Genomic DNA, 14,337 nt, shown 5'->3' on the forward strand with positions numbered 1-14,337 from the left:
AAAGTGTATTTACAGATCAGAGCAAACACCTCGGCTCTCGCAACAGAAAAAAGCTACAAAGGTTCTTAGGATATAAACTTCACTGAGTCCATCGATGGAACCGATCCACAGCACCCCGAACCTGAACAGCTTTAACCCCCTCTTATTGCGTGAGACTTTTTTGAAAGGGTTAATGTCCTAGCGGTGCCGGGGAGGGATTAGGGAGCGATCGGTGGCGCTGCGCGTCTCTCTGCGCCGCGGACGGAAGCCGAGAATTCTAGTGCAATAAAGCGAGAAGCTGCACCTTTTACACAACGTATCGGATATTTTGTATCAAAAGCTTTTTTTTTATGACTTCGTTAAAGTCAGACATGCAGCGGCGGAGAGGATTGGCTCCGATTCACTAAAACTCTTTGTATTCTCCGGTGAGTTTGCGACGCTGAACGCTTTAGGTTGTAAACAGGCTCCACGCCGCTAAACGTTCATCAAGTCGACGAGGCTTTAATGAGTTCCCGTTAAATAAATGGAGGTAGGGCGTTCATAGAGTGTCCTCTGTACCAAATCACAGCACGAACGACGGGCGCTAAGTAACACGGCCGTGAAACGCGTTGGGATTCATACTTAACTACTTTTCAGGAATCCGCGGAGCAGCAGCAGGTATCTGCGCATGCACGGCCAGTAGGAGGAAGGGTTCCTGAGCGCACGTCATGGCCGTTTGACGGTTTCCTAGGAATTCATCTACGTGAAGGATCGCTTTTCTTCTGTAGATACTGAATATTGTTTCATCTCCTGAGCGTAAATCCCGCAGGTGGCAGGAGGCGAGTTACTGCGCCCACCATAAAGAATCTATAACACCGGACTGACCGCCGGCAGGGCGCCTGCGATCTCCCCCACGTACCGCGCGGAAAGATGAAATAACCCCCTGACCGTCTGACACGATCCCTGGAAGGTTTAAAGATCGGGGTTAATACTGTTTTTTGGACACATTGTATGTGGCTTTGGAAACGCGTTTCACTAACACGCCACGCGGTACAAACACCAACCATTCAATATATAAGCGACAGGGTCCACGTTTCTAAACACGATGTAAACAACCCGAAGGCTTGGGGGGGGGATTCTCTTATGGCGCTCATAACATATTAAAGAAGTTACATGCAAGAGCGCTAACACTGACAAAGGGTTAATGGGGAGCAGGAAACCCCAGGATCAGCACCCCTCGTGGTAAAGTCATGGCTTGGGCAGTGCATGGATTATTCGTTTCGGCTTTGGGGGGGGGGGTCCTGTAACAATAATTCCCTTTAATGTGACGACGGCCCCTCCACTCAGCTCTTGCGCGTTCGCGGACCCCACTACGACGCCCCCATGTGAGTTACGCCATCATGTTGAGGAACTTGTTTTCCTCGGCCAGCGTGGTCAGCATGGAGCTCATGTCCCCGATGGCCATATTGCTGATGCCGGCTGGGATGGACGGAAGGGTCAGCGAGTTCCTCGGCGTGGTCAGGCGGGACGAGTTCTGAGAGAAGCTGTGAAGGAGGCCGGGGCTCAGGGTCCCAGACAGGAGGCTCGAATGGTCTCCGTCATCCATTATCGCATCAAAGTCTATGACCGGAGGCGGTTCCAGGCCGTGCGAGTCCACCGTGCTGGTCACCTGATTAACCCCCGGAGATGGCATCGCTTGCACCGGCCGCCCCGAGGCGTTCAAGTCGGCTCCGAAACCCGCGTTCTGCTCGTACATCTGTATTTGCCCCGTGTAATACAGCAAGCTGTTCTCTTTGGCGTTCATGCGCGGCGGCGGCTCGGACTCTTCACTGCTTCGCTTTGGAGTCGCCTCCGCCGTTTGCTGAGCGGGACTCATCTCATTCGCTGAGTGCGGACTCCGCATGTAAGCGTCCTGAGGTCCGGCGTGGATACTTCTTGGTCTGGCGGGGGGGCGAGGGGCAGCTGGGGGCCTCGGCTGAAACAGTCCGTGATTTAACCCTTGCCCAGAAGCTGCCCCGTTGTTTTGCTGCGGGGCGAACGCGTTCTGCTGGTTCTGGGCAGCGAAGGCGTTTGCTGGGTGCAGAGCCTCGCGGTTCAGGCAGAAGTTATTGGACAGAAAGTTCTGAGGATTTATTCTGTGCGCCGTCTCCCGGTTCCCGTTCAGCGCCGCCTGGTGATGACTTAATGCGTTATTTTGTAAATGGTTCATTTGCAGACCGGACTTCTCCGCCATGTTATTGCACGAGGGCGCGATCTGGCACTGCCCCTCATTTACCCCCCTGGGGTTCTGCATGTGCGGAGGGGGATTATACCGCTGGTGGGCATTGAAATCCACGTTGGCGTTCTGGTACTGGTGTATCTGCTGCTGTCTTTGCTGCGTATGATGAAACCTCTGCTCGCTCGTACCGGTATTCCTCTGAACAAACCCCGGCTGGGTCACCGACAGATTGTTCGGAGCCGCTTGGACCGGTTGCTGGTCAAAGCTTGAATACTGGCCGAAGCTCTGCTTTTGTGGCATCACCGTTAAATTGCTTTGATTAAACGTCTGCTTTGGCATCTCGGCCGCATCCACCGTCCCTGAGCTGACCTCATTCCACTGCACCGGCATGGTATTCTTCTGCCCTAAGCATTCTCCAAAGTTTGAGAAGTCCCTGCTTGGGTCAGCCCCGGGAAGCCTGTTCTGGACATGCGCGTTTTGACTGTACGGCTTTACGTTGCCCTGGAAATTCGGAGCGAGGTTATTATAATCCGAAGACTGATTCTGCTCTGGTGCTCCTCGGTTTTGAGATCTGAGGTACTGAAGAACATCATCTGGAAGAACAAGGTCGTCATCTCCACCTGGAACGTCCACATCAGCTGACACGGCCTCCATGATGACGTTCTCGCTAATGCTGGGTGGCCGGGGAGAATAGACTTGTCTGTGAAGGTTTCCGTCAGAGCGGTTGTACTGCTGAAGTCCACCGTTCCTCCGTTCCATAGCTGGTGGTGGATGTAGGGCATTCATGCTGTGGAAGCGCTGAGCCCTGGGGAGAAGCTGGTTATCGAGTCCACCAGCCCTCCTGACCGGGTCGCTAGCACGTCGGGAGCTGTTCCCTGGAATTTCGTGAGGATACATGGGGTGTAGATGATTCCCACCTCCATCGCTGCATCTCCTCGGGCCTCCGGTCTGCCTGAATGGCGGTGGCACAAAGTCGGGTCCATCCAGCAGGGACACCTTGTTCCTCAAGCTCATTCTTTCCATGTTGGGAAGAGGCGTTGGCGGGGGGCCCCCGGTTGCAGCCGCATACTTTGCCTTTAGCCGGTACTGCTGGGCCGGCGTGAGGTTGAGCAGGGCCGGCAGGCCGCTGTGCTGGCTGGCATCACTCGATCTTCTGGACGCATCGGTGGAGATCGGGTCGTAAGAATCGGCAGAGCTGGTGTTGTTTGGCCGTCCGCCGAACTGCGAGGCTTCACTCGAGCGACGGCTAGAAAAATACGGGGAGATCCCGGAGGACCTGCGGCTGGCGTAGGCAGAGCTGATCGTGCTGGTTGTGCTGTCGCGGCGCTCGTTCAGCTGGTTCAGGACGGTAATGTCGTTCATCGAAAAATCCGTGATTCTGTGGGTGGGAATCAGGCTGCTCGGGACACCGGTGCTCTCAATGAAAGGGCCTGGAACAGGTGACAAACGACCAAATTATTGTCTAGAACATTTAACACATCCCATAATATTCTGCAAGGAGTTAATCGTTACACGGAACGCACGCGTCAAGTGAAAAGTCACGAAGCCCTGGGAATTTCTGGGTAAAGAGGAATGCGTGGGACCTCTAACCGAAATATTACAGATAAGTAAATATTTATGGGGGGTCTGATAGATGATGGAGGTTCTGTGAAGGTTCTAATACAGAATGCGGGTTCTGTGAAGGTTCTAATGCAGAATGCGGGTTCTGTGAAGGTTCTAATACACAATGCACATCTGTTTGTGCTGCTCCCAATATCCAACTCATCAACCAGCTACAGATTTTTGCATCTAAAACAGCATTCAATGATTGAGGACACCTTGTCTAGAATGTCAGCTCTGTGGGATAGTGATAGGGACTGAATCTGCGACTGGCACCCCCGGGTAGCCCGGCACATACCGTTTCCTGAGATAGCCGGCAGCTTGGTGTTCCTGGCAGGCGGGTTCAGGAACGAGCAAGATTCCTTCACGGTCTTGAGTTTCTCTTTCTTGAGCTGCTCCAGCCTCTGCACCGCGGTGCCGCCATGTTTCCTGAGCTGAAGGCCGACGCCGGCATTTCCACAGGAGACGGTGGAATCCACCACGGGGCTGGCGTCCTCCAGACCAAAGATGTCTTCCAAGCCTCCCTCTCCATGCAGCTCTATTCCGCTGTCAGGATTGTGGGAGCCGCCAAGCGGAGACGGCTCGCTGCTGCAGGACGATTGGCCTCCGGGGCTGGACTGGTGGAGCTGGGAAGCAGAAAATATACGGTTAACTAGGAGCCAACTGACCACACCGGCACATGCGCGGTAATCTGACGGGATGAGGGCCACAACAATAATGGAAACATCTGCCGAGCCTCTACATGGGGCGAAAATGTATGGGTGAAGAGCATCTCGGACGGACGGACGGACGGTGCGCATGGAACCAAGCAATGACACGATGTGTACCGGGAGACGACGACCAGCAAAACAGGAGCAAATCTGAAGCAAGGGCTAACATTCCATCAGTATCCATGGCAACTGCTCCCCAATGTAGCACCTTGATTCAGAATTGTTGTTCTGTTGCTTTGATCGCCTTGGACCTCAGACTGCGTCCGGCTCTGAATATTTCTGTCACAGGGAGAGATGTATAAAATGTTGCTGTTTTAGTAAAATAGTATAAATGAACGTATTTAGCATTTGCATTCCCCCCCCCCCAGTTGCTCCCAAATAGTGATCGGCAAGCAGTAAAATACCTCAGGTCGCCCCATAATACCCCGAGGCCCTATTGCTGGATATTAGAACCCACAGATGGTTTTATTTGGGTATAAAGGGGTGAATATTTGCATTATTTGTACATCTCCCCGCTGTATGCATGCGATGTCCGTCTCACCTGGGAAAGCTCTGTCCTTAGGAGATTTCGTTACGGGGACAAAGAAAGCGATAGAAGAGGTTAGTGAAAGAAAGACTTTTGGACGTAGATAATCGTATCCATCCATCCATCATCTATCCATCCATCCATCTATCCATCCATCTATCTATCTATCTGTCTATCTATCTATCTATCTATCTATCTATCTATCTATCTATCTATCTATCTATCCATCCATCATCTATCTATCCATCCATCCATCTATCTATCTATCTATCTATCTATCTATCTATCTATATATCTGATTCGCTTGGTTTTGAGTGCAGAGTGCGGAGTGCAGAATGCGGAGTGCGGAGTGCGGAGTGCGGAGTGCAGAGAGTGCGGAGTGCAGAGAGTGCGGAGTGCGGAGTGCGGAGTGCAGAGAGTGCGGAGTGCGGAGTGCAGAGAGTGCGGAGTGCGGAGTGCAGAGAGTGCGGAGTGCAGAGAGTGCGGAGTGCGGAGTGCAGAGAGTGCGGAGTGCGGAGTGCAGAGAGTGCGGAGTGCGGAGTGCATTTAAAGCAAAATTATGGATCCCAGACGGGTCGTTGAAGGAAGTCCGCTTGGATCATTTCAGCTGCGCCCGGCATCACAGCGGTTAATGTTTAGGACGCCAACAGCTTCAGCCGCGGCTCCTCGTTAAATCTGCACCGATCCGTAAAACTTCACCTCCTCTCCTTTCAGACCCGGTCGTTGTAAACACGCATTTCACCCCCGCTTAACGGCCGCGCCGCGCGACAACTCAAAAAGCAGCCGTTTACATTCGGAGAGATTGTATCTGCGATTCATCATTTATAGAGAGGGGGGATGATGAGGTTCCGTGGGGGGGGGATAATGAGGTTCCGTGGGGGGGGATAATGAGGTTCCGTGGGGGGGGGATAATGAGGTTCCGTGGGGGGGGGGATAATGAGGTTCTGTGTGTGGGGGGGTAATGAGGTTCTGTGTGTGGGGGGGTAATGAGGTTCCGTGGGGGGGGGATAATGAGGTTCCGTGTGTGTGGTGGGGATAATGAGGTTCCGGGGGGGTAATGAGGTTCCGGGGGGGTAATAAGGTTCCGTGGGGGGGGCACTCACCATGCTGTCCTCGGTCTTTATGGTTCTGCCGTGGAACGCATCCCCCTGGGCTCTGGAGCCGCCGTTTGCGTCCGATTGATCTCCATGGATCCTGTGGTTGGTGCCGGCTTCGCTGTCCCCGTTTTCCTTGGGGCCGGGTCTGGATATGATGTCATTGCGCTGCTTCTTCGTGACATGCGCTTCCGGGCCGTGTACGGTTTTAACGTGTTTCCTGAGAGAGCTGGGGTCCGTGTACCGCTTCGTGCAGCCGGGGATTTTACAGATATACGGCTTCTGCAAGAGTGAGAGAAATGGACTGTATCTGTAAATGTATTAGAGAGTCAGAGTGAGTGAGTGAGTGTTAGTGCATGGTGTTAGCGTGAGTGTGTGTTAGTGTATGGTGTTAGCGTGAATGAGTGTTAGTGTATGGTGTTAGCGTGAGTGAGTGTTAGTGTATGGTGTTAGCATGAGTGTGTGTTAGTGTATGGTGTTAGTGTGAGTGAGTGTTAGCGCATGGTGTTAGCATGAGTGTGTGTTAGTGTATGGTGTTAGTGTGAGTGAGTGTTAGTGTATGGTGTTAGTGTGAGTGAGTGTTAGTGTATGGTGTTAGTGTGAGTGAGTGTTAGCGCATGGTGTTAGCATGAGTGTGTGTTAGTGTATGGTGTTAGTGTGAGTGAGTGTTAGTGTATGGTGTTAGTGTGAGTGAGTGTTAGCGGATGGTGTTAGCATGAGTGTGTGTTAGTGCATGGTGTTAGCGTGAGTGAGTGTTAGCGCATGGTGTTTGAGTGTGCGAGAGGACGCTGTTAGTTTACAATCCAGAAGGAATGAAAGCCGAGCCGGATTGTCACCTCGTTGGAATGGGTCCGGTTCTGGTGCTTGGCGCGGTCCGAAGCGTTGGAGAACGCCTTATTGCACCCCTCGTGCTCGCAGACGTAGGGCTTCTCGCCGGTGTGTGAGCGTAAGTGCGTCTTTAGGTTCTCCAGCCGGGAATAAGCTTTAAAGCAGCCCTCAAACTACAAAAAAAACGTAGAATTAACGGAAATCTCTGCTTCTTTAAACTTAACAACACGGCGCGCCCGGGAACTTTAAAAACCCCTTCTCCGGGTAGTGGCTACTTGAACCTACTACCCTACGTCCCCTCATGTTACCTATGGCCTACTTTTTATGAGTCGAGCTCGCATTTAATACAGCATCGAAGGCGTCATAATTACCCTTCACGGACGTCCATGTCTCTAGTGTTTAGACCACAGACCCAGACCTGGTGAGGGTTGGATCCGAAGTACACTGACACCCCTGTAACCCCCAACATCAAAACTTAGTGCGCATGGAACATCAGTGAGCAAACGGTTAAACTGAGACCCCAAATTAGGAGAAGTGGGATGAATCGTTCCCGACACCCCGAGCCTCCCACAGCGACTCAGCGGTCTCCTAAGCTGCTGGAATTGCATCCTACTTAGTGGCTGATTGATTCCCGGCATTACCACATCCCCCGGGAGACGGTTCTTATTACTAACACCCCCACGGTGGAGACTAAGTACCCCCTCCTGGGATCCCTGCTGGAGAGGCAGTTAATAACGGCGTAATTGCCCCCCTCGGCGCTGTCGCCCAGGATATATTCGCAGCTGCTGAGCGGGGCAGTTTGGCTCGTGGGGTAGCTTACGGTGCATTTATGAGGCTTCTCCCCCGTGTGTCTTCTCATGTGAACGACGAGCATGTACTGCGCCTTGAACGGCTTCCGCTCCCGCGTGCAGTCCTGCCAGCGACACACGAACTCCTTCTTCTCCCCGTGGATGTGCTCGTTATTGATGTGCTGCGCATGGAGAACAGACGAGAAAAATGACCCCCGAGAAAAAACCGCATAGAAATCCACTCATCTCCGGCACTAAATCGTTTTTCACTCCCCGTTCCTGCGGAGGAATTAGGAACGGAGCGCGCGGTAAATCAGCGCCGGCTCTCCCCGTAAAACCCTCTTTTATGTCACAATGTTTCATCTTTAAGGATAAAATGTATCCAGGATAACCCGGCAGCCATTACTACCGACGGGCGTAAATTCACACAAGTTTATTAGAATCGGGATTTCACCAAATTTCACCTCTGTCCTCAGGCAGAGAGGAATTAAATACATTTGTTTTGGTGTAGACATAAATGGAACAGGCTCCCAGCAGAGGTGGTAGAGGGTAATACAGTGAGGGGATTAAACATGCATGGGATAGACATACGGCTCCTGAATCTAAGACGAGACCAACGACTGATTAAGGGTTGAGTCTTTACAGCAGGAGAAACGGCCACTAGACGGGGGCCGAATGGGGCCGATCTGCCGGCGAGGTTCTCCGTTTCTATGACACGGATGCAATAAATCACCCCTGAGGACTCTGATTTGGGGCCCTTCGCTGACAGACGCCCCGGAGATGTTCTGTATATATGGGGGGCATACACTGCATTAACCATTTAAACCCCGGGTCCTCACGTGTACAAGCTGCTCCTGCGTGTCGTACTCCTTCCTGCACGAATCCCAATGGCAGTTCGTCTCGTAAATGACCTCCGGCTCCTGCCTGCATTCATCCTTATCCAGGTCTTCCTTCAGCTCCGTCAGAGGATCCTACGGTGCGTAAGAGACGCGGTCAGGAGACCCCCAGGAGGGTACGGACCGCCCCCCCCCCGATTTACCCCAAACACAAAACCAGAACTCAACTAAACTAAAACTAAACGAAATCAACTAAAAATAAGCCTCCTTTTGGGAGATTTTGCTTGAAAATGTTTGCTGCGGCGGAATAAAAGACCCCAGAGTGTATTGGTGGTTTTATAAATATATGTGTTTGAGATAATGTTGCTGCAATCGCCCCCCCCCGGACCACCCCACTCCCGTCTCCGGTTACCGGGGGGCTCGGTGAGTCTCTCCTCTCCGCTTCCTCCTCCGTCTTCACTTTATGGCGCTTCTGGATCACTTGGTTGACGGTGCTGCTCACGGCCGACTCGCTGCTCGGTTTGTTCTGGAAGATCGCAGGTTAAATCCGTTACCCCGCGTCCCCGGAATTTCCTCCCAGATCAGAGGGTGAAGCCCATGACTGGATCCGTTGCCCATATCCTTGCCCGTACCCTGTTTAATTGCCCCGGCATACCCTGCTGGCACATTGTCTGATGAGTGATAAACGGTAACTGCCCGGCACATGGGGGGTTAATTACAAAGCGCCTGTGCCCTTTACATTATTTCATTGATTCGATGATGTCATACAAGCTTTTTTTTTTGCCTGGTTATTGTTAGATAAGCGGGGCGGTGACTTACCGGCGCGGAGTCGGCAGCAGAATGACCGTTGGCTGCGGGAGCCGGATTGGCCGTCGGGAGCGCCCCCTGCTGGCGCGATGCGAAGGTGGGCGATGGGTGAATCAGGGGCGCATGTCCAAAGGAAGAGCTCAGGCTACGCTGCTGGGTCAGGAGCTGCTGGTACGCCGCGGGGTTAATGGGGTGCGTGAAGCCGAAGGCCGGGCTGGAAAACGGAAAGAGAGATTAGAAACGCGGCGGCCCACGGCGGCAACGGAACGACACCGGGGGGCTTCACAGCGATGCGGCCCCCGCGGCATCGGGTCCCGGGCTCCTCACCTTATAGCCCCGGCCGATAAGTGCCCGTAGGAGCCGCTGGCCGCCGAGCTGCTCCTGGAGTTGTTGATATACGCCACCAGGGAGTTGGGAGAGGTCCGGATCATGGTCTGCAGGTCGATGCTGGCGTCGGAGAGCGGGGAGATGGAGAGCGCGCGCTTCCGGCTCAGCCTGGGGGTCAAACGCGGACTCGAAAACCGCGACACTGCGGAAAAAACAGCGACGATTTTATTAATAATAACCGGAACGAGCCCCAAAATACAGCCGACGGATGCCTCCTCGCATATATAATCTATATAACGCTGCAGGATGAGGGTGCTGAGAGTCTTTTACGCTGGTGAGCAATCTACGTGCAGGAAGCGGACCTTTATATCGCTGGGGTTGAGAGACGCGCCGGCCGCGCGGATGAATGCCTTCTTCCCGTTTACGCGACGGAATTAGCGCAGCGAAGGAATTATCGAGATAAAAGATCTAGAATTACAGAAATGCAGCCGCTGAAGTAACCCGTCGGGGCCCGCAGCCCCCCTGCAACGAGGGCGATGACAGCGATCAGCGAAACATTGTAACCGCGATGACAGAAGAGTTACACGCGTAGCCCCTCATTCTAACGCAGGAGAGACCGCCGAGTATCAGCGAGGGAATGAACATTATCTACAAATGGAACGATAACAAGAAACATACAAAAGGGGCAGCTGCCCCCCGCGTCACGCCATTTACCGGGAAACATGCTTTTTGACGTGCCGCGTTAGATCACGCGTGTGCATTTATACATGTAAACACGGCTCCTGCTCATTGGGATGTATGACGGACGCCGAGAGTTCCCGCGGATCGGGATGTAATGCGGCTGCGGATCGGGAAGCAAATCCGCGTCTCCCCCGATCTTTCGCTTCGTTAGCCGGGAGAAGCCGGATTCCTCTCCGTTACCCCCCCGGGGGGCGCCGTTTATTAATCCGCTTCCCCAGACAAATTATTAAACACAAAGAAAAACCATTTTTTTCTCCGCTCTTTTGCGGTGATTTATTCCTCCCCGCGCCGCGTTTAGTCACCGGCTCTATTAATACGGACCCTTCCCAGAAGCTGCAGATCCGCCAAGACTAATTACTGTACGTATCGCAAAGACAAAGCCCCCGCAGGACCCCCGTACATAATTTATTTCCCGCATCGCACTGTAAGACCACCGTAAATCGGCTTTAAATCGCTTTATTTGGCTGATTCAAAGTCTAAAGCCCACGAGAGACGTTTTACTATACTGAGACTGTGGTAGATACATGGAGCAGCCTCCCAGCAGAAGTCTTTATAGCAGGGGAAATGGTCTGACTAGACGGGCCAAATGGGGGCCGAATGGGGGCGAGGGCGCTTTGGAAGCCAGGACTGTCCGGGGCTCTTAGCGATGATTTTGGTAAAGGGGGTGCTGGAAGTTCGGACGGATGCGCCGACCAGCAGAGGCCATCAGTCTCGTCTCTTCCAGATGGGGAGGAAGGAGAGGATCCCGCGCTGTCTGTCGGTGGAACAGTCGCTGTATTTACTGCAAAATGTGGAGGAAATCCTGAAACCGCATCGGGGAGACGAGACGCGAAAGCAAAAAATAATAAAAGTACAGCTCCCCGGCCCGTCTGACCCAGAAAGGGCGTGAGTGAGCGCCAAGCTCTGTGTGCCAGTGTCTGAGTGTCTCTGTGAGTGAGTGTGTGTGAGTGAGTGTCTCTGTGAGTGCGTCCCTGTGTCTGAGTGTCTCTGTGAGTGAGTGTGTGTGAGTGAGTGTCTCTGTGAGTGAGTGTGTGTGAGTGTCTCTGTGAGTGTGTGTCTGAGTGTCTCTGTGAGTGAGTGTGTGTGAGTGAGTGTCTCTGTGAGTGCGTCCCTGTGTCTGAGTGTCTCTGTGAGTGAGTGTGTGTGAGTGAGTGTCTCTGTGAGTGAGTGTGTGTGAGTGTCTCTGTGAGTGTGTGTCTGAGTGTCTCTGTGAGTGAGTGTGTGTGAGTGAGTGTCTCTGTCTATGCCCCCGTCCGGTGCTCATATTGAAGCTGCAGTCCCACTGGCAGATGCTTCCGTTTGCTCCGACGTCTCAGGCCCTCCACAAACGTTACCACGGGGGTCTCGCCAGACACAGCTCTGCCTTCTCGCCCCTTGGGGATTATGAGGACGGCCGGGGCGTTGCTTTCTTAACCCTCTGCGTTCCGGAGAGATGGCGATGCCCGTTAAGAACTTTACGGAGAAAAAGTAGCCGTCCAGTTGTGAAAAGCTCATTTTTTCAATGACTGCGAATAAAAGCCTCTGCTGCCCCCACAAAGCAGTGCAGTGTCACCGGCCCATGCCGGCAGCCAAGGGGTTAATGCCGCTCACACAGCCGCCTTGTCCTGCTGGAGATTTAAACTGCGGCTCCAACCCAAACAGCAGCAGAATTTGATTTGGCGGGAACCCCGCGGAGGGCCGCGCTCGAGATGCCCAAAAAAAAAGAAAAAATAATAAAAAGTCCTAAGGAGAACACGGAACACGGACACGGAACACGGAACACACGCAGAGCCTTTCCATGTTATTTCTGCTCGAGCGGAGAATTTTATGAGGGCGAATCCCGCTCTGGGCCCCTGGCCCATTCTACAGAATAACTTAAAATGTTTACCCCCCCCCCGAGAGGTGGCATTTCATACCGGGAGAGATATTTCTGTGCATGCGCAGCGTGGCCGGGGTGTAAACACCGAGTGATTTATGTGACAATACGGGGTAAATTTGGGAGAATTTGCTTCTTGGCAGCGGCTCGAGGCGCATGGAGTCTGAGGTCACGCGAGGCCTTCCTTCAGCATTAATACGGAGCAAACCCCGCGACGTGCAAAGGCAAGAAGGACCCATAGGGGAGACCCGCGGGACCGGTGGCCGGGAAGGGGTACGCACTATGACCCTTCCACGCCATGCCAGTCCACGGCAACGTTGGGCCAGGTCAAAGGTTACAGCGGATCACCAGATCCCATACCGATCCCAAAACGATATAAACTGAATGAAAGTGTTTAATAAAACCAATTCTCGCCCAAATACGGATCCCCTAAAGATTTTGTACGCTTTGTGACCCTCGGAGGTTTGTCGCCTCGTTACCCGGCGGCCTCGGCCCCCTCGGCCCCCTCCGGGTTACACTGTTACCGGGTTAGCGCGGAGATTTTAGGGTAAGTTTAAAGATAATAAGTAAAAGAACTCCAAAAAACGTAAGAACTCCTGGTGGGTGAAGTCCTGGAATCTTGCTTCGTTTTGGGTAATTAGCGGCCGTTATTATTGCCGGGAATCGGAATGTTTTTAGGCTCTCCTGAGTGACGCCGGCGGCCGAGCTGCTCGGACTGAGAGAAACGCTACTTGAACTAAATATATATTTTTATTTTAACGTAAAAAACCCAAAATGTGACGGTTTTGTGGCGCAGGCCGATGTCCCGGCTCCGGTTTGCAGTCCGGGTGGGGGGGGTGGGGGGGACATGTCTGTCATTCCGCTCCTTGCTGCAGATAATTAACCCCGAAGAGTTCCTTGTTTGCTTTTGGTTTTAAGGAAAACGCGGCGGCCGGCGAGATTGATCGGAGCCGTCAGATGAAGGCTGACGAGCCGGCAGCGTAATTTGAGAGGTCCTTGTGAAAACAGAAGGGTCTCTGTCCCGGTGACGGGGTAACCCTTTACACGCCGAACACCAGGAAGCAATCGGCAGCATTTCTGAACAATACGAAACATTGTGCGGACGCGGCGGGGGGGGCAGCGGGGGGGGGTTGCGGGGGGGCAGCGGGGGGGTTGCAGGGGGGGCAGCGGGGGAAACCGCGGGGGAAACGGCTATTTGTCGAGATGGAAATTCCACATTTCTACGGGGGGAACGAGGTCAACCTTCGCAAAAATACATCCATGTTTTGCTAAATCAAAGCAGCGTCTCTCCTTCCACTTCCCAAATATTGTGAAAGGGCTCGCCGGACTCCTCCTCTTCCTGTTCGGTCGCTCGTTTGGAAAACCGGTGCAGGACTCGAGATAGATTTATCCATTTGTATAATTTACACGCGTGATGTACGGACGGCGGGGAAAGCATCTGGCATTCTAACCGGAGGCTGTAGAGCTCCAGTATGTTCGGGGGGGTTTCTGGGTGCAGACCAGCAGACGCACGATACGGCGCAAGCGCGCAGCCCACCCTAACACTTACCGTCCATGGGGGTGAGGTAATCGTGCAAGTGGGTGGCAGCGCCCGCTGCTCCGCTCTGCATCAGGAGTTCTCCGTAGGGACTGGGGTGGCCGGCCAAGAGGGTCATCTGGTGGTAGTAGTCGGCGGGGTTGCTGCCAGGTGGCGGAGGAGCCAAGCCAAAGATCCCCCGTTCCTTTAAGTGCTCGTGAGCCGCTGCGAGAAGAGAGAAGAAGGTGACGTTACTGCCTCCTCGGCCATTTGGAAGCGTTTAGGGGGGGGGGTAATGAGGTTCTGTTTATCCAGCAGGATACGGGGTCATTTCACTATTTTCACCATCAGTGAAATGTTAATGGGGGTCTATTTTTAGCTCTCGGCAGACCCCTCTCCCCAGGCAGCGGCGCGTCTCCCCTCTCATCAAACCATGAACAGCTCGAGATTTTATACGAAACGAACAAAAAGCGCAGAATCTGCTCTCTGTGTAACGGTCGCTTATATTTATCCAGCGAGAAAGATATCAGGCGC

General features: G+C 53.3%; 1 protein-coding gene across 1 annotated transcript in view; it reads right to left on the reverse strand.

Annotated features, from left to right (window-relative positions):
* Positions 1-1,343: 1,343 nt before the first annotated feature.
* GLI2 (GLI family zinc finger 2) overlaps positions 1,344-14,337 on the reverse strand; it is a 35,452-nt gene continuing 22,458 nt past the window's right edge. Inside the window, exons 4-13 of the mRNA XM_053471883.1 lie at positions 13,837-14,028; positions 9,692-9,893; positions 9,377-9,578; positions 8,970-9,083; positions 8,561-8,692; positions 7,754-7,903; positions 6,942-7,106; positions 6,115-6,387; positions 4,074-4,401; positions 1,344-3,606 (exon numbers count right to left, since the gene is read on the reverse strand). Of these exons, the coding sequence (XP_053327858.1) occupies positions 1,349-3,606; positions 4,074-4,401; positions 6,115-6,387; positions 6,942-7,106; positions 7,754-7,903; positions 8,561-8,692; positions 8,970-9,083; positions 9,377-9,578; positions 9,692-9,893; positions 13,837-14,028 (4,016 nt within the window). The 3' untranslated portion in view covers positions 1,344-1,348. The remainder of the gene's footprint in view (positions 3,607-4,073; positions 4,402-6,114; positions 6,388-6,941; positions 7,107-7,753; positions 7,904-8,560; positions 8,693-8,969; positions 9,084-9,376; positions 9,579-9,691; positions 9,894-13,836; positions 14,029-14,337) is intronic.

Source organism: Spea bombifrons, chromosome 7, assembly GCF_027358695.1.
Source record: "Spea bombifrons isolate aSpeBom1 chromosome 7, aSpeBom1.2.pri, whole genome shotgun sequence".
Taxonomy (NCBI): Eukaryota; Metazoa; Chordata; class Amphibia; order Anura; family Pelobatidae; genus Spea; species Spea bombifrons.